Source organism: Neofelis nebulosa, chromosome 8 (genome assembly GCF_028018385.1).
Source record: "Neofelis nebulosa isolate mNeoNeb1 chromosome 8, mNeoNeb1.pri, whole genome shotgun sequence".
Lineage (NCBI taxonomy): Eukaryota > Metazoa > Chordata > Mammalia > Carnivora > Felidae > Neofelis > Neofelis nebulosa.
Window position 1 is genome coordinate 24,884,898 of NC_080789.1, and position 20,351 is coordinate 24,905,248.

The following is a 20,351-nucleotide window of genomic DNA, read 5'->3' on the forward strand; positions in this document are numbered from 1 at the left end:
ACATGAAAATCCATGGCGCCGCCTCCCCCCGTGATGGTTACAGCAAGGACGTCTACGGCCACGAGTGCAGAGGCCAGAGATGGCGCTCCCACCTGCCTCCGAGTTCCAGGATCATACCTGCCAGCTGTAGCTAGCTCTCTTAGCGTGCCCATTATCCCGTTCGATCCGCACAACAACCCATTTCACAGATGTGCAAACAGGCTCAGGGAGCGAGCGCCCACCGTCACACTGCCACCAAGCAGTGTAGCCAGGAACGGAATCCGGTCTGTGACCCCAAAGCCAATATGTCTAACCTCAGCCACCAAAGTGTGCCCCGCTTTCCAGAGGAAGCAGAGATGGGGTTTACCAGCACCTGCTCTGCCTTTGCCCTACAACTGCCAGCTGGACAAGAAAGGGCATCTGTGTATCGTATTTAAAGGAAAAGTCCGGGGGTGCCCGGCTGGCTCAGTTGGTAAAGCATGTGACTCTTGGTCTCAAGGTCGTGAGTTCGAGCTCTACATCAGGCGTAGAGATTACTTAAAAAACAAAACAAAACAAAACACAAAACAAAACAACCAGCACCTTAGCGGAAAAGGCTGCCTTCTCTCGGGAGTTAATACCACGGAAGACTTTCTTTTTCTTACTCCACAAGTTTGCTTTCCTCCCCCTCGTGATGTGGACCCGTGAAACTGGGTTTTCTCAGAGAAGCACTGCTTTTATTGAAGAATCTCTTTCTCACCACTGGGTGTGGCCCTTACATTTCTTGTCAGAGAATACAGGACAAGGCACATCCACCCTGATGACTGCAGTGGCAGTATCGGTTAAATCTATCTTCTCATTAACGGAAAACAAACAGCTACTTCGTCAGGTGCCCCGAGAGAGGACTCTGTCATACAAATTTCACAAAGCCCAAATGCCTTCTGAAACGTCACTCAGCCTGCTTAACTTTCCCTAGGAAACGACTGTTTGGATCTCCTTTGACGGCCAGGGCACATGCTCCATATAATGATCACTTTCAGCCACTTACAGCAAGAAACCAATCGAGCGTCACACTGCAGTCGATATCCCAAACCTTTTCTCTTTGAACACCTTGGTCTGGGGATGGAAAAGTAACTTCCCTTCACATCTACACCGTGACTTTGGTCTACGGGCCCTAAGGTGATCTTTCGAAGGGCAGAAGGAAGTTGCTTTGGTTGCTCTTTCTTCCGTTCTGCTCTGCCACTGAGTCTGCGTGCAGCCCGGATGACAGGGACGGCTCTTACCTGTGCGGTGAAGAAGGCTGGGGTGAGGGATCCCGAGGGGAGAGCTGGGCTGTTGAGGGCGATGGAGCCGATGTCAGTGCCAGAGAGCACCAGCGGGGGCGCAGAGATTTCCAAGCCTTTGGGTTTTTTGGCCTTTGGGGGAAGAGATGGAGACCTGGTCTTGGAGCCCGATGACAGGTTCAAGGGCTCTAGGGAATCGGAGTCATGGCAGGCGGCCTCCAGGAAGAGGCTTCTGTGTTCAGAAGGGAGGGGCGAGCTGGGGGACAGGGACGGGGACCGAGACGAGGAGGGTGAAGCGGACGAAATGCTGGCGGCATTTGGCAACATTAAAGAGGAGACCTTGGCTGAGGCGGACGAGGCCAGGAAGGCCTCAGAGGTGGAGGGCAGGGGCACCACGGGCCTGCTGGTGTGCTTGTCGGTTTTATTGGTCACAAACCTGATGACAGTCCTGACTTCTTCCACGGGAGGGCTGTCTTCTGGCTGCTCCTCCAGCTTCTCTGTCTTGATTGCCTTGAAGGATTCTGGTGGGTTCTGCAGGGAATTAATGGTGAAGGACGAGTACAGGCCTGAGTGGATGTATTCGTTGCGGCTTGCGCTTTTGAGGGCTGACAAGCCGTGTCTGTGTGCCTCGCGGCCCTCGGGAGGCGCCTTGCAGTCGCTGTCCTGCAGCAAAAGGCTCTCCCGGCTGATCTCCACCGCGTGAGGGTCCATTTTCAGTATCTCCGGGAAAGAGACAAACTTGTACACAAACTTCTGCCCAATCACCTTTTTGATGATGTTCTGCGAATACAAAAGGAGACATTGAAAAGATCAATGCACCAGAGATACGGAGTACGACGTGCATGGTCACGGGGAGTTTTGCCGGCAGAAGCACTATAATATTCCTCCTGATTCACGCTTCTTGGCTAAGGGGTAGTGGAAAGAGGACTCAAGTTGGAGGCAGCAGAACTGGATTTGCGATTTGCTTCCTGTTCTGACTACTAATGGTGTGATCTTTAGCAAACTGACCGTCTAAATTTTTAGTTTCCTCATCTGTGAAGTAAGGACTATCACACCTAATGCCACAAGTCACCATTTATTAAGCACTTACTAGGGGGCTGGCAGTGTCCACGCATCATCTCATATAACCTGTACAGCAATCCTAAAAGGAAGGTATGATTAACTAAAAACTAAATTATTAAACTCTCGTCTTAAAACTTCAGGAAATAACCTTGCAGTGCTTAAATAACCCACAGAAACCACACGGTAGGTAAGTGGTAGAAGCAGGATTTCCTCAACCGTGATGCAGTATTGTCTTACCCACCTCTGGGAGGTAATTCACTTACGAGAATTCAATGAAATAATAATAGGAAAGCATTCTGCAAGCTGGAAAGCATTACAGAGATGTAAGCTATTATCACCAAACACCACAATGTTTTCTTAAATCGTGTAGCCATTTTTTCCTTTTTAATTTTCTGCCAAGAAAGCCACTGGAGGAAAAACAAAGTGTCTACTTTGATATTTACATCACTCCCACAGAATTTCCAGTTGCTAGTACCTACTTCCGGTTCTTCAGTTTATGGCTCCAGCCCTCACACATTAAGATGTAAATGAAAACCAATAATCACTGCAAAAGTTTTCACATCCCTTTGGGAGAAGGGACCTCATATGAAAGGCTTTACACCGTTCTTGAGGTTTATTAAATTGGAACATCAGCAAATATCTATCAAATGGGGGTCCAAGGTAGGTCACTATGGGGTCCAAGGTGCTCCAGGAGACAAAGATGGTCTTCCCTCAAGCACAAAGAGTCAGCAGCGCCATCCTGTGGGAAAAAGATTCAGAGTGGTTCCTTACAAACTGTTTCTCCTAAAACTTCGGCATGAGTGAGGGTAAAAAAAATATATATATATATATAGATAGATCTATCTATATATATATATATCATTTTGGGGAGAAGTACTTTAGAAGTAGTAGCTCCTAGTGAGCACCTACCGTGTACTGGGTGTTGCACACAAGCTCTTATCTGCTTTCACACTCACCCTCCTGCAGGGTGGAACGTGTCATCTTATGACGCAAGCTCAGAGATGGGGACTCATCTGCCCAAGAACCACCAAGATCTACTCATTCTGAAGCCTAAGCTTTTTCACATTTCCACAATAATTTGAGTGGAGAGAAGCAAAGAATCCCTTAGTAGAGGTAAAATTTTCATTTTTTTTTTAAGTTTTATTTATTCATTTTGAGAGAGAAAGAGAGAGAGAGAGACAGCATGAGCAGGGGAGGGGCAGAGAGAGAGGGAGAGAGAACACCAAGCAGGCCTCCACACTCAGTACGACGACGTGGGGCTCGATCTCATGAACCTTGAGATCATGACCTGAGCCAAAATCAAGAGGTGGACGCTTAACTGACGCTTAACTGGCCATCCAGATGCCCCCAGAGGTGAAATTTTCAAAATGGAGATGTAATTGACATGTAATATTGTTAGTTTCAGATGTACCAGTAATGACTTGACATTTGCATATATTGTTAAAGGACCACCACCATAAGTCTAATTAACATTACCAGACAGTTTAAATTTTTTTTTTTCTGGGGTGCCTGGGTGGCTCAGTCAGTTAAACACCTGACTTCGGCTTAGGTCATGATCTCACAGTTTGTGGGTTCGAGCCCCATGTTGGGCTTTGTGCTGACAGCTCAGAGCCTGGTCCCTGCTTCAGATTGTGTCTCCTTCTCTTTCTCTCTCTCTCTCTCTCTCTCTCTCTGTGCCCCTCTTTCACTCATGCTCTCTTTCTGTCAGAAACAAACAAACATTTTAAAAAATTAAAAAAAATTTTCTTGTGATGAGGGCTTTTAGGACCTACTCTCTTAGCAACTTCCAAATATACCATAGAGACAAAATTTAATTAAATGCTGATGTTCCTTTTGCAATCATTGTTGGGTTTGTAATTATGTTCTTGCCTTCCCTCTTGTTACATCACAGCATTCTGATTTGCAGTTTTCCTCCTTAGACAGATCATCAAATCCCAGAAGTGAATTGATCTAGCAGTCAGGACGGGAGGGCATATTTACTATGCCACTGAGATTTTTGAGCAGGAATCCCTCAGGGCAGGTATCTAAGGGAGGGACACACAATGTCCCCATTCAGCACCGGAAATCCCAGTAACGCAAATCCTGGTGAATCTTTGCTCAGCACCAACATACAGGAGGCTCCCACCCCTGGGCACGTCAGATTCAAAGCTGAACAATTCTAGTGCCTGGCATCCTGGCGCTGGGGACCGCGATTTAACTCACGCAATGCCACTTATACCCCCATCTGATCTCATTTGCACACTCAACACTAGCAAAGCTGAAAAAGTCACAAACCTTCAGAGAAATTTGCAAAACTTGCAAGTCCCACCTGGGCCTGCTTGGCATTATCTCAGCAGCGCTCCAGCACCTAGGAGAAATCTGCTCCCAGTAGGACAGGGTTAAATAAGGGTGTCACTGGAGCCACCTGACTCAGAGTGGGCTCTCAGCGAACAGAAAGCATGCTCGCCTGGTGTCTACCGCTGCTAAAGTATTTTTGGTTTTCACGAACATTTTTCTCCCTAGGGTTGGAAAACTTTCTTTGTCCTCAGCCAGTCTGAACATCCCTCTGAACTGCCTGAATTATTAGAGCCTAAATAATTACATAGAAGAAAAGAGAAACTGTATCGTCTGAATAGTTTCTTCAGGCACGTCTTGTAAACTTTCTCTTTAAAACCTTTAATTTTATTATGGGTATTCAAAACATAACATCTGAGCAGGGATTATAGTCGTAAGGAAACCAAGGAGTAATTTGGGGCTGTGATAAAAATAACAAAAAGGCCTCGCCTCCTGATTAAATGGTTGGGAACTGAAAGGCAGTCTCAAAGAGTGGGGCTTTGATGTGTTCCAAAGAACATAAGGAACAACTCACATGACCGTCAACTGACAAATGGATAACCAAGATGTGGAATATTCCTACAACAGATTATCCAGCCACAATCAGGCATGAAGTATGGACGTCACTGTGGATGCACCTTGAATGCATTATGCTGAGTGAAAGAAGCCAGCCCCAAAGGCCACATATGTGATAGATTCTATTTCTATAAAATGTCCACAAGAGACAAACCTATAGAGACAAAAAGTAGACTAGTCATTTCCTAGGATTTGGGAGGGGGATGTAGAAGAATTGCGGGGTGACACTAAAAAGTAAGGGTTTGGGAGGGGTAGTGAAAATGTCCTAAAGTTTATTGTGCTTTTGGATACACAATCAATATACTCAAAACCATTTCGTGTACACCTTCAATGGGTCAATTGGATGGTATGTGAATTATACTTCAATGAAACTGTTTCTTTAAAACAGAACACGAGAGATCTTCTCTGTCCAGCTTTACTGAGATATAATTGACATATAACATTGTGAAGTTTAAGATGTACAATATGAAGATTTGATGCACGTACACATTGCAAAATGTTTACCACAATAAGGATGGTTAACACACCTATCACCTCACATAATTACCATTTTGTGGTGATGGTGGTGATAACACTTAAGATCTACTCTCTTAGCAACTTACAAGTATACAGTAGGGTATATAACTTAGATCTCCAGAACTTATTCATTTATGGCTAGAAGTTTTTGCCCTTTGACCAACACTTCCCCATTTCTACTCCCCTCAGCCCCTGGTAACCGCCACTCTATTCTCTAAGACTTCTGCTCTTTTAGATTCCACATGTAAGTGATTATACAGTATTCGTCTTTTTCTTATTTCATTTAACATAATGCCCTCAAGGTCCATCCAAACCACTTACATGTTTAAATGGCAGACGGTGGGAGCCTTCTATGGCTGGATGGTGACTGCCTTGACCCTACTCTGAATATAAAAAAGGAGCCTCCGCAAAGGTTACTGAACTCAACCACAGAAAAAGGGCCCTTCAGTAGCTGCTGCCTCTGTGGGGAGAACTGCCAGGACACCACCAGAGCTTTTTAGGAAAAGGTTATAGTGATAGGGATGGAGATGATTTAAGGAGCTGACCAAAAGGAGGAAGAAAGAACCAGGGAGGGGCTTGTTGGTCTATTCCATCAGAAAAGATGGATGGGGCGCCTGGGTGACTTAGTCGGTTAAGCATCCGACTCTCGATTTCAGTTCAGGTCATGATCTCATGGTTTATGAGTTCGAGCCCCACATCGGGCTCTGTGCTGACTGTGGAACTTGCTTGGGATTCTCTCTCTCCCTCTCCCTGCCGCTCGCCTGCTCGCGCTCTCTCTCAAAATAAATAAATAGACTTTAAAAAAAAAAAAAGAAAAGGGGCGCCTGGGTGGATCAGTCGGTTGGGCGTCCAACTTCGGCTCAGGTCATGATCTCACGGTCTGTGAGTTCGAGCCCCGCATCGGGCTCTGGGCTGACAGCTCAGAGCCTGGAGCCTGTTTCGGATTCTGTGTCTCCCTCTCTCTCTGACCCTCACCTGCTCATGCTCTGTCTCTATCTGTCTCAAAAATAAATAAATGTTAAAAAAAATTTAAAAAAAAAAAAAAAAAGAAAAGAAAAGAAAAAGAAAAAAGATGGAGTCGATCTGGCTACCTAGATAATCTATAACCTCTGGGAATGAGGTTGGGCAAGAAGGTGTGTGGAGGGTGCAGGAGGGAGGTCAGAGGCACTGTGTAGCCCCACTGTTTGAGAGCCTAACACATCACAGGAAAATCTGCTCAGGAGGGGAGCTGGTAAGGAAAGCCCCCCAACCAGGATGCCCATGGCCTGAGACCTAGGTAGTAGGTAGACTCGGAGGAGGTATGTGCCTGGAAGCTGACGTCACAGCCCCTTAACTTCCAGGACAGACCCTGGGAGCGCATCAGTGGCATGTATGTTCGGAGATCTCTCTGTGGTCTCCGAAGGGAGATTTCCTTTCAAGAGTTTGCCCCAGGAGAAGTTTGCTGAGAACAATCATAGTATAGGGGAATAATAGGTAGTAGTTGGTGAGCACATATCATCTATCAGGCTGCGTACTAAGAATTTGACCGCTGTGAATTCATGTAATCCTCCGAGTGACTAGAACTATTATGATCCCCATCTTAGAGATGGGCAAACTGAGGCTCAGAGAGTATACATTACCTCCGGTCACAAGCTAGTAGGCGGGCAGTCTGATTCCAGAGTGCTTGGCCACAATGGAAGGTGACATAAGACTCAGGCTGAGACTACTCAGGACAGAGGAGCACTTGGGGACAGGCTCTTATTATGAAAAGTGATGACAGTATTTACAGAAAGTCCGGTTTTTTTCACCCCTTCCTCCCAGACCCACAAGTATGTGTTGCTTATAGTTGCCTGGTAACCTGACCAATGCTGTCTGTGTCCAGTTGAGCTAAGTGACTTTCTCCAACATGGTTTTAGACCAACAGTTGCACACATCTGCTGCCCTTTACACATGTGAGATCAGCCTCCCTGTTGGTCATTTCCCATTAAGTATATATTCACAACCAGGGTGGACTCTTGACCCCGCATTCTGTGTGAGATCACAGGCAGCCAGGAAGAGACGGACTTGAGGAGGGGAAAAGAACGTCCACCTGACGCACGCTAAGTGGGAGCTCCAGGGGACAGTGGGAAGCTGCTCCCACCATTGCCACTCCCCAGTTGGTGTTCTGAGATTGCAGGAGCCTAAGGGCAAGCAGCCTGTTGGGGGTGGGACTGTGGCTGGCCATCCTGTGCAAAGGAATCCTTCCTGACCCACCAGCCACCTCTGGCAACTGAGGGGCCAGTGAGTCTCCCTTAGTTATTTCATGCTAACAGGATGGAAAACACAGAGAGCAAGTCAAATTTCCATTTCCCCCGGTGCTGTCTGTTGCCCTGACAGGGTCCAGGCTTACTGATAAAAATAGAGGTGTCCGTAAGTGTGGTTTAAACATGTACACACATACTCAACTCTGCTTTCTCCTCCCACTGAAGAGAAAGAAAGAGCCTGTGTAAATAATGCCATAGAGCGGATAAACTAGAAATGCATCTATTAAGTATTGTGACCTTTTTAAAAAAATGGTAGGCAGTGCTAGGTAATGAAGAGATGCTTGAGGAATTCAATTTAGCCTCTGAATTTTGATGTTATTAAGGATAATATTAAGTTAACTACATGTTTGTTGAATGAATGACTCTCACTGTAAAGAGAACTGACCCGGGCAGGAAACCAGAGGCTTCACCCCATGAGAGATGCAATTTTCTGTGGCTAATCCCCAGGCTGGTTCAGGCTGCATGTGAATGTGTCCCACATGTATAACTACATGTGCTTTCTTGCTAGCATTTTCAAACGGAAAACTCCCAGACACCGAGGGCCATATGCGAAACACTATAACCCCACGCCCCCTAAGAGAGTTTAATACACTTTAATTTCACTTATCCATGGACTCAGCACATATGTGCCTCATGCATTGGCTCTGCCCTGGCACCCCAGTTGTGATCTAAGGTCATGCATCAGGCTTTCCGGTGTTCAGACTTCTTATCCCAGTGCTCCCCTGCCCTCCCCACTGCCGTTCCTGGACCAAGGAGGAGCCAGACTAGTTATGGGTTCTCCGCAGGTATGGCTACAGCTCCCTTGATTTTCCACCATTTGAGGGCTTCCAGGAACGGCAGGACTCCTACCCTCTGATTCTGCAATTCACCTGTCTTGTTCTCAAAACTGGAAGATGTCAGCGGCTCCCTAACACGGCAGGAAAGGCCATGCAGGAGATTCTTCCTAAGAGCCCAACCTTCTCCTAATCCAACAGCAGCAGCAACAGGGCTGAGAAGACAGAGTGATGGATCCTTCCGCACACGCCCACTTGACTGTGTCACAAAGGCTGTCACTGGGATTATAAGGAGTGTCTCTAGAGTCACTGTCTGAATTCAACTACCGCTCCTGTCTCTTACCAGCCACGTGTCTCAGTTTCCCCACCTATAAAATGGGGACTGATCTACCACCTGCCTCATGAAATTGAATGAAATAATCCATTTAAAGCTTATAGCAGAACACCTGATATAGCCACACACGATAAGCCCACAATACACAGTAGCTCTCAGTATTATTATTTTTACATTCCCATTTAAGCGAAAGCAAAACAAAACATAAAATCCACTCTCTATCCACCCCAGTGACAAATAAATCATCAAAATTAAACCTATAGAAGGCTGCGTGTATTCCTCTTACTTTAGCCACAGTTCTGGGTACTGAGCTGGGTCATATGGAAGACAGAATTACATCTGGTTTATATACCTCGACCAACAGAGGAAACACGATGTTTTATTTAGTTGGGTTCAGACAAAAAATAGACGCAAGGCTTACAGCAGATCATACCTAGCATGGCCAGCACTCAACATGCACTGTGAAAAAAACCTCACACACTCCAACGAATTCAGGGGTGGGGTGGAGGGGGCTGGCCCTCAGGGCAGCAGATGTGGAATCCAAGTGTCCCGCTCAGGAGGAAGAGAGGCAGCCCGTCTAGCCCGGCAAGTGGTACAGACACTAACCAGACACTGCAGCCGATCTCTGCTGTTCTCCATTGCCTCTCAGAGCAGGAAACACACTGCCCAGACAGGAGGGAGCAGCCCCGCTCTGCGGTGTCTGCTGGGGCTGGGTCCCAGGGGAGGGCAGTGCGGGCTGCTGGCCCTGCACGCCTGTCACCAAGATCCCTGGGCAGGGGAAGCAGGATGGATTTATTTTGAGGACATTCATCTCACCATGGTAGATACCCTACATGAAAGGAACCCGGGGCCAGAAAGAGCAAAGGCAAGAAGGAAGCATTTACGAGAGCCTACCACATGCCATACTCGCACAGCCACAGCCCAGCACTGGGATCCCATTTTAAAGATGAAGAAGTCAAGGCTATTGATGGGAAGGGAGGTTATACCCAACTTCCTGTCCCACAGGAGTGGGTTAAATACTGGGAGGGCTCTACAGTGGAATACCATGTGGCTATTTTACTTTAAGAATTTTTTTAATGTTTGTTTATATTTGATAAACACACACACACACACACACACACACACACACACACACACACAGAATCTGAAGCAGGGACCAGGCTCGGAGCTGTCAGCACAGAGCCCAACATGGGGCTTGAACTCACAAGTCGTGAGACCATGACCTGAGCTGAAGTTGGACGCTTAACTGACTGAACCACCCGGGTGCTCCCCACATGGCTATTGAAGACGACAGTGCATTGTGAACATTTCCTATGCCTTTAAATAAATGTACAGTAAGTGAAGGGGCGCCTGGGTAGCTCAGTTGGTTAAACGTCAGACTCTTGGTTTTGGCTCAGGTCGTGATCTCAAGGTTTGGTGAGTTCGAGCCCTGCATCGGGCTCTACGCTGACAGCACAGAACTTGCTTGGGATCCTCTCTCCCTCTCTTTCTGCCCCTCCCTCACTCACATTGTCTCTCTCTCAAAATAGATAAGTAAACTCAAAAAAATAAAAATAAACGTATATTAAGTGAAAAAAGCAGCACGCATGGGATGCTTCCATTATTTTATGCTTCCATAAATAACTGTATAAAAGAAAAGAAAAAAATCTCAAAAGATGTGTAATAAAACTTAACAGTGGTAGGATTGCCAGTGACTTGTAATATTTCTTTTTGCTTCTCTGCATTTTCACATTAAATAACATATGTTTCATATGCACTAGTTGTCAAATCAAGCCCTTTGTTTTTCTTTTCAAGAATGAAGCAGGCTCTGAAAGAAACACTTACCAGCCCAAGACCAGCAGCTTTGCAAAGGGTGGAGATGAAGCTTAAACCAATCCTGTCCCTGCCACGCCCTCCCCCAGAAAGCAGCCACTGTTGGCTCAGAGGCTGCTGCTCAAGTCAGCAGGCTGGGACCCTAGGGCTCTGCATTCCAGGGTAACGGGGTGGGGGGTACCTGCAGAGAGCCTGGGAAAACCAGCTTTGTGCTAAGGAAGCAAGGTCCTTACTCAGGAAAGGTCACTTCTGGCTCCTCGTGAGGAAGACCAGCTTTCGCTAAAGTCTATTCCTTAGCTGGAAATACAACTGCCTCTGCCCACCCACAGAGGAGAGGAGGGGCCTGCTCTGACAGGTCACCCTGCGCGAGGCACCAGGGACCCGGCGGCTCCACTGCAGCAGACCGGACCTCAGAAGCCCACCTCAAAGCAGGTGACAGCCAAGAGATACGGTTGACCGAAGAAGAGCAGGAAGCTGGCATCCACACCCACAGCCTGGTCGTGGCCCCCACTAAGCAGCAGAAGTGCTCGCAGGTAAGCATGGGGAGCACGGACCAGCACCTCTGAGCGTCCACAGGCCTGAGCCCGGGGGGGCCAGATGTTAAGGAACCAGCACTGGGGGAACGGACCTGGCTGCAAATCCCAGTTTCTCTACTTCCTCTGACCTTGGGAAAGGTATTGAACTTCCGTAGGCCTCCATTTGCTCACCTCTAAAGGCAGAACAAAAATACTGCACAGGGTATTGATTTTTTTCTAAAAAATCAATATATATCAGTGCCCCACTCAGAGGTCCTCAACACAGGACCTCTCATCCAGTGCAATTCTGCTTAGCAAGCAATGATCTAATTGTATAGCATCCCCATTGTATCGCAGTGTCTTTTCATCGGATTCTGCCTTCAAATAACCTAAATTCTTTTTTTCTTTAAGATTTTATTTTTAAGTCATCTCTACACTCAACATGGGGCTTGAACTTACAATCCTAAAATCAAGAGTGGCACATTCTACCGACTGAGCCAGCCAGGCGCCCCTCAAATAATCTGAATTCCCTATTTGGGCACCTCACTTTATAGTTTACTGAAGGCTTATGCATAATCTCACATAATCCTTACAACATGCTGATACCCATTTTACAGATGAGGGACGTGAGGCGCCAAGCTTAGTTCACAAACTGGTAGTGGAGACGTGTCTCTGGGCCACCAGTTCCCAGCCAACACCCTTCCTTCAGCTCCTCATTTTGGGTTCCCATCCAGACCACTGGCTGACTCACTCTTTCCTGACACAAAACCTGACTGTCCTCTCTCCAAAGTTAGAACAAGTACTCACTGTAGGAGTCAGGCTCAAAGTTCCTCCTCTCTAACAAGCAAGCATTCTTTCAACAACATTTCAGACGCTTTCATATGGAAGGCTCCTTGGTAGGCCCTGAGGAACAGAAAAGGAAGTGAATCCGGCCTCTGTCCCTGAAGCATCTGACGGCTGCTTGCATCTGGCCCCTCTTACTCACTGCCATCTGAACCCAAAGACACACAGAGCAGTTGGAGGGCCATACGGAGCTCCGCTGCGAATCTGTCGTGGGCAGGCTCACCTCACACCTGCCATCCTAAGGAACAGCTGTGTGAGGACTCCGACCCACCAACTTAAGCTGCCTCTCCCTGGGGCAGTCTTTCCTTTCCCTAGTAAGTTGAACAGTGCCTCCCCCAAATTCATTTCCACGCAGCACCTCACAATGTGACTTTATTTAGAAACAACATCTTTGCAAATGTCCTCGGTTAAGGATATTGGGCTGGAATCATCGGGGAGAGAGTGGGCACTAAATTCAACACGTAGAGTCCTTACAACAAGAGGAAAGGCACAGGGAGACACACAGGGAAGAAGGCACAGAAGAAGGAGAGGGACAGACACAGAGGCTGAAGCCACACAGTCACAGCCGAGAAACGCCGAGGGCTGCCGGGGCTACTGGAAGCTGGAAAAGGCAAGGAAGGATTCTCCCCTAGAGCCTTCAAAGGGAGCTTGTCCCAGCTGACACCTTGATTCTGGACTTCCGGCTTCTGGGATGTTGAGAGAATAAATTTCTATTGTTTTGAGCCACCAAAACATAACCACCCTCCCTTCTTAAAGGCTCTGTCCAGCAGGGCAGGGAGGCATGGCCCTTCCTGAGAGCTTGGCCTGCCTGTACACGGCCAGGCTACCGAAGGCACCGAGACGGATGACGCCAGGGCTGTCCTCTGTCTAAAGCTTGAGCTTGGGGCACACACACTAGCACATGCACGCACACACATCCGCCTTCCAACTTCTAAGAATAATGTGCTGCCAATAAAGGGCTCCAACTCTGTCTTCGAATTGGCGGACTCCCGGCGGAGGTTTCTTTGTGGTTTGGGTTGAGATTTCTTTATTCTCTGGCACCGCTAAACTGCCGTGTGAACTGTCTCTCCAAATTCGGCCAGCCTGACATTGGAGGGCTCCTCACCCTCGCCGCCCGAGTTACTGTGCTATCCTGGGGGCCTGTGAACAAGAGGAGCCTGGCCGAATGCCCAACCTGCAAGTGGACATTCAGAGCATTTTTCCATCCCCTCCGGGCTTGTGGCTGCTTCCCCTGGAACTGAGAGTCTTGTCTCCCTGCTGGCTCTCTTTCAACACTCAAGGGTATTTTTATTAAAGGCCTCTGGAGTGTTAATAAAACCAAATGTAAAACCGTTCCCCCAGCACATGCTTTCCCGTTTGCCCTGCGGGGCAGGGAGTTGCCAACAATGACTTTGAGCAGCCACCTCCAGCGCTGGGGCCGGGAGCCACAGGTGGTCTGGGAGCGTGTTCTCACCCTGCCTTTGCCACGGAGTTTCAGATTCACCTCCTCCTCACTTACTGGAGGGCGGGCAGGCAAGCAGGGCAGGTTTCTTAGGTCCTCGGCAGTGCCGACATTCCAAGATGACGGACTTCTTTCTACGATACAGAGAATCAGGTTTGCTTCAGGCTTGTCCATCCCGTGTCCGTCCTACGTTCCTTTGGCACCCATTGCGTGCCAGGCGATGCACAGACACGAGGAATGGTAAGGAAGACCGGCACCCGATCAGCGAGGCAGGCACAAGGGCGGGGGAACACAGCGGAGAAGACAACGCCAAGTGCAGGCATCGGGTGGAGGAGAAGCAGAGAGGCATCCGAGGATGAGCTATAGTGGGCCAGGCAGGAAAAGCGGAGGGAGAGCCCGGGGAAGGATGAGGTCGGAGTAGGTGCCATGACGGGGTGGCAGGCTGGGGTGGTGCGGGACAGGCAGTCTGGCTGGGGCCAGATGGTGAGGGAGTTTGGAGTCTTTCCAAGAGGCTGTAGGATGCTGGGCAGGTGCACAGGCTCTGGCTTCTTTAGGAAGCGTCACTGGACATGTGGGAAGCGGGTGGGGGGAGGGTCCGGGGCTGCCAAACCTCACATTTTCGGCTGGCTCCGAGAACTCAGCCAGCAGTTCTTCCACTGTCATTTTGAACAAACAGGCTTGGTCTCCTTTCTCTGCCTACCCCGGGGTAATAACCAGCGATATTAGGAATGCGGGATTCAAGTTTGGGCCCGTGGTTCTGTAGCTGTGCGATCCTCCAGCCTCACAATCCTCAGCATGAACGGGGGGGTCAAGCCTCCTAGACGGAAGGTTCTGCTGCTTTACCAGCTGCTCTGTCTTGAGTCTCTTACTTAACCTCTCCGAGACTCAGTATCCCACCACTAAAATGGGCCCGTTGCCAACTGTGACGATAGGCCTTTCACATGTTAGAAAATGAGTCAATAAATGTAAAAACATCTAACAGGGCTGGCTTAAGACAAATCCTCCACACAAGCGAGCTTCCGCTCCTTATGTCACAAACAGGGGGTAGGAGCTGGGGTAAACTGTTGTCAGAGCACAGGCAGGAGGTGGGGAGGAGGCCTGCCCAGAGGAGCAGCTGGGCTGGTGGGTGGGTGGTGGGCGGTATGATGGGAACGTTAAGGGTTCTGTCAGCGTGTCTACACAACCACTGAATTTTCCTGCAGCGAGAAGCCGCCCAGAAGCAGGAACACTCTCGCCGGCAAACCAGCGTGGGCTTGGGCAACTGCCTGACGTAAGTGGATCTGGCCAGGCTGCCGGGGAGCACTGGCAGCTGAACACGGTCCACAGCAGCCCCGTCAACACAGTGTTGAAGGTCCTCAAGACTCCGGGTGTTTCCTAGCAACGGCCCTATTTGGGGGGACGCTGAGTGCCACCACGAAGCTAGCTTGGAAGCATGTGCAGAACAGATAGCACCCCCCACCGACGTGCGGTGCCCCCCTACAGCCCAGCCCCCTCAGCCGGCTGCTCACGCCTGGGGCAGTGTGACCAGGCTGGAAGACCTTCATGAGGCAACCAGCTCATTCCCCGCCCCGCCCCGCGCCGGTCTCTAGGCAGCTTCCAGGACCAAAAGCTTCCAGAAAGTCCCTAGTTTTCCCCTCGGCTCCCAAGCAAAGTGTAGTTACCATCTGTGGTACTTCAAACCATCTGAGCAGCTTGATGTGACAGGAAGGGAAAAAAAAATACCCAACAGAAACACCAGACCCTTAACACTCAGATCCAGGGCTGGGCACAGGGGGGCACAACTTGGATGTACAAAACACTCCTGAACACAGCCCAGGATACATGGGGCTTCTGTGGAATTTCACAACCAACAAGAGTGTTCTAGAAAGTTCCAGGATGCAAATGCTTGCTGGACTTTTGTTCCTGCTCCACTCTGACAGACAATACATCGTTTTATCTTTGTAAAATTTATTTTGGGGAATTAAAGAACTCTGCCAGGGCCAGGCTTCTTGGCACAGGCAGGCGGTCTCCAATATGTATATTAACACGAACGTTTTCCTGTCGTGATTGCACACCCAATTTAAAATGAATTATCCAATTAAGTTAAGAAGGTGACGCGTTCTACTTCCAGGAATACGCTGCCAATGACTCTGTCTTGACTGTTCTCCCCTGAACTTCTTCCAATTAAGCAAAGACCGTTGGGTACATTGTGAGGATAAGCCGGGATGTTGCTGTGGAGACAGGAGGATTTTTCATCATATCGCCATTTCAATCTCCTGATGAGAAGGGAGCTGGCAAAGCCTCCAGCCTCCCCCTGGGATGAATGCTCACCGCCAACAGCAACAAGGACAAGAGCTCTGCTGGACGAAAAAGGACAGGGATTGCGTAAGCCTCCAGGTCTCCCGCAGCCAGCTCAGGGAGTCTGCGGTTGGGGCTTCTTCCACGGAAGTCAGCTGCTGCGTGTGCAAGGGTGAGCAAGCGGCAGCCCCACTGGGCTCCTTCTCCCCCTGGGAGGGGGGTGCACACCCCGACCTGAAGGCGGGATAGAGCCCAATCAGCCAGCCCACAGAGATCCGTATGTGGTAACTGGCCAAAAAGATCAGCGGGATGGGGGGGGGAGGTGCGGACTGGGACAGCATCAACACCAAGAAGAGCAAGAGGAGACAAAGATTTTTATTTCTAAAATGCAAATCTGGCCACGGCACTCTCTCGCTTTCAGCCCTCGCCATGAAGTTCCAACTCTTCAGCATTAACACGCTCCATGCTCTATTCCCCACTCATTCTCATTCTTCCCTCCCCCTCCTCCCCTTAATTCCCTGGAAAAGCCTGGGAATTCCCCTGGGAAACCAAAAGTCAAATTCTCTCACGCCTCCCTGCTTTTGCACATGCTATTCCTTTTCTCAGTATATCCTTTCCCAACTTGGTTCAGCCTGAAACCCATTCTCCTTGCTCCACACTGGGGCAGGTGTCTTGCCCTCTGGGGGCTTTCTCTCTGCCTTTACTTCCCTCCCCTGTCCTGGCAGATGCTGGTGTCACAGCCAGGCTAATGCTCTATTATAACTGCCTGGCAGATGTGTCTCCCTGACCAGCCCTGGAGCCATTCAAGGGCAGGGGGTATGTTTTCAAAGGAAAGGCTGAGCCAGGGAAGAAAAAAGGCTGAAAGAAAAAAGGTGAAAGAAAGGGTGAAAGAACGAGATGGACATGTGACTGAAAACCACCCAGAAGCTACTCAAGAAGTGGACAGATGCTGTAAATCATGGCAGTGCCTCACGTGCCTCGAGCTTGGGCCCTTAGGTGTGGCTAGTTCACGGGGCCACTTATGGGCGTGCTCTGGGCTTTGACCCCCCTCGCTTCTCCACCCCAAGATGATAGATTTAAAAACCAAGTCTGTCTGATGTTAAAGAGTGAAAAAGAGTTGTTAAATTCGTTAACAAAGAAAATCTCTGAAAGAGATCCTTACTATCGCATCGGATTGTAAAAGGACCTTCCGGAAGATTCAGTTCAGAAGACTCTAAGAAAGGTAAAAAACAAACCCTCCCCCCAAAATCCAACCATCAGAACAACGATGAACAAAGCCATGTCCTAGGACGTACAGGGAGACCGCAGGAAACACGCGGTTTGGGGAGAGTGATTTTGAACTGCCCAAGCACAAAGGAGCTCTGCTTTCTGTGCTCGCGGGCTCAGACACAGGGTCCTCCCTTGACCTGCATGTTTCCAAGCTGACCAGGGGCCTTCAGTCCAGGCCCGAGACACAAAACATGCTGCATCCCAGCCTGGGCATCGCTCCTTTCCTGGGATTCTACGTGGGTTTGCCCAGCAGCCTCTTCAAATGTTGTCCATGGGGCAGCAGGTTCTCGGCAGTGCTCAGTAGCAGATCCTGACCGTCCAGCCTTCCCTAACACACGTGTGATGGGCAATCCACAGAAATGCAGGGCCTCACGCCACAGGCACTGCGAAGCCAGGATTGGAGCTATTAGGGTAGTCTTTGTTTTCCCCCCTTAAGTACACTTCACGTCCAGCGCAGGGCTTGAACTCATGACCCTGAGATCAAGACCTGAGCTGAGACCAAGAGTCAGACGCTTAACCTACGGAGCCCCCCAGGCGCCCCCAGGGTGGTCTCTTCTTCCCATCCAAGTCCTCCATTAGAACTGTTGGCTCTCGCAGAGCAGGAAGGTGCTGAATTCCCAACGACCCTGACTCCTTCCAAGGCCAGACTCATCTTCATCTTTGCTTCCACTCTGGGAACCCAGCACAGTGCCACTGCCACGATGTGCCTGGCACACAATCTAGCTTCACAGCTGCTGTTGGGTCTAGCCACTGTGCATGTCACGGGACGCAGTTTTCCTTCAGAGGGTGTTGCATCAAACCATCATCTCCAAGGCTCCCCCTTTGTAATTTTGTAAATCTAAAAGAGCCTAGTAGGGTCTGAAATACATGTATAATTACAGATTGAAGTATGTCCCCGAAACGAAAATGTGGAAGTCCTGACCCCTGGTACCTGTGAATGTGACCTCACTTGGAAATAGGGTTTTGCAGATGTATTTAAGAGGAGGTCCTCAGGGTGGTCCCTAATCCCGTAGAACTCGTGTCCTTGGAAGAGGGAAATTTGGACACAGAGACACACAGGGATAACATCACGTGACAAGACAGGCAGAGACTGGAGAGATGCAGCTAAAAGCCAAGAACATCAAGGACCAACAGCCACTTCCAGACATTAGGAAGAAGCAAGGAAGGATTTACCTAGGGTCTCAGAGGGAACACGGCCCTGCTGTCACATTGATTTCGGACTTCTGGTCTCCACAATTGCAAGACGATAGACTTCTGTTGTCCCAACCCCACACTTTGTGGCTACGACAGCCCTAGGACACTAACACTCTGTTTGTGAGTTGAGCGTGTACTTAATGTCACCTTTCATTACATAAGTGATCTGTATCTGGGTAGCGTCCACTTCATTACGTTATCCAATCGCTCTTTTGTTTCACATTTACCGAGCAACTCTTATGTGCCAGACTATATACAAGGTGCCAGGACAACAAAAGTGGGTAAGCCGGGAGACCACAGTGAAGATGGTTTTGTGAGGAACACAGCTCTATAACCAGGCGACTGTCACACAATGCAGTACGTTTCATAAGCACAGATCAGAGACATGACAAGCATATATCGAATGTCTACCTAACAGGTACCTGACGCTGTGCTGAGCACCTCATACATGTGGTCACATTTAATCCTCACACTATCCAATGAGGGAAGGCGCTACGGTGATGCTTCCTCTCCCATGGGTGAACTGAGACTCAGAGGCAGAGGGACTGCTGGACTCCAGCCCGGAGAGCGGAGTGTAACACCCCTGCTGGCTGCTCAGGGAGCACAGGGAAGATGGAGACCGGCTCCAACTGGGGGTGCACGGAGAGGCGTGCACTTTGATTCAGAGGGGCAAGGAAGCATCATTTAAATATTAAAGCATCTTGGGGGCGCCTTGGGGTGCCTCAGTCGATTCAGCATCCGACTCTCGATTTCAGATCAGGTCACGATCTCATGGTTCCTGAGTTCAAGCCCCGTGTCAGGCTCTATGTTGACAGCACAGAGTCTGCTTGGGATTCTCTCTCTCCCTCTCTCTGCCTTTCCCCCGGTCGTCCTCCCTCCCTCCCTCAAAAGTAAACATTAAATAAATAAATAGACAAATAAATAAATGACTATTAAAGCGTCTTAGTCGCTGAATTTCAGAACAGCACAAATAAATAAAGACAGGCAGTTGGGTAAACAAACCGTGGTCATCCATCTTTAGCCACCGAAAAGCATGACAACAAAGCACTCGTGGTAGCTCATATGCGACAGGAGCTGTTAACCCCCAGACCTCGTGTGCTCGTGCGGGAAGGAGGTACACAGGTCCTAATTTTCTTCTGCGCACCTGTCTCAAGCTTTCAAGTTACTGACAAGGAAAATATCATCTGAATCATTACTCTGGCTAACACTTTGTAGCACCTAATGAATTTTGAGCACCGTTCTCTGAACTGACCATGTGTGAACTCAGCTAACCCCCAGCACCACCCCGTGGCTGCCCCATGGTGCAGGCTCTACTGTTTTACCCGTTTTAGGAAGGAAGCCAAGGATGCACAGGATGGAAGGACGGAGGAGGGGGCTGAGGAAGACACCAAAGGGCAGCAGGGTCACTCTGAGAGCCAGGTCACTGTGAGGAATGCCAGCAGTGAGAGAGGGGCACCTCTATGAGTGTCCATGGGGCCAGGAGCTTCACAGTCACAAAGACCCTCCTCAATTCTGTCTCTCAGGTTAGAACCCAAACCATGTGACCCTGCCATTTTTGTGGGTCAAAAATAGTCAGACACCAGCAATTTCTTAGTTCAACACATAGACATAGTCACAGAGTAACTCCGGCAAAGTCGAAAGAAGTGTTCACTGTGAAATGTAAAACCTACTAAAATTGTTGTGACAGTTGCCATCTCTCTTCCTCCTCTCCTCTCCCTCCCCTCTTTTCTTCCTCCCCACTCCAGGCCCTCTCCACTCCCCCCTTCCCCTTCATCCTCTGCCCCCTTTCTTGCCTCCTTTCTTGCATTTTAAACTGTATCAGGAGCCTAATGATCATACTTATTCATCGCTTGAGAACATTTCATGAAAGATTCAAATGCCCATGTGCACACATGTGTATTGT

At 49.0% G+C, this 20,351-nt stretch overlaps 1 protein-coding gene across 3 annotated transcripts in view; it reads right to left on the reverse strand.

Annotated features, from left to right (window-relative positions):
* ELK3 (ETS transcription factor ELK3) overlaps positions 1 to 20,351 on the reverse strand; it is a 66,050-nt gene that overhangs the window by 15,520 nt on the left and 30,179 nt on the right. For 2 of the 3 annotated variants that reach the window (XM_058741717.1, XM_058741716.1), the window contains exon 3: positions 1,242 to 2,021. In XM_058741717.1, the coding sequence (XP_058597700.1) occupies positions 1,242 to 2,021 (780 nt within the window). Of the gene's footprint in view, positions 1 to 1,241; positions 2,022 to 12,231; positions 12,328 to 20,351 lie in introns of all 3 variants that reach the window. The other variant, XM_058741719.1, reaches the window with a different exon arrangement.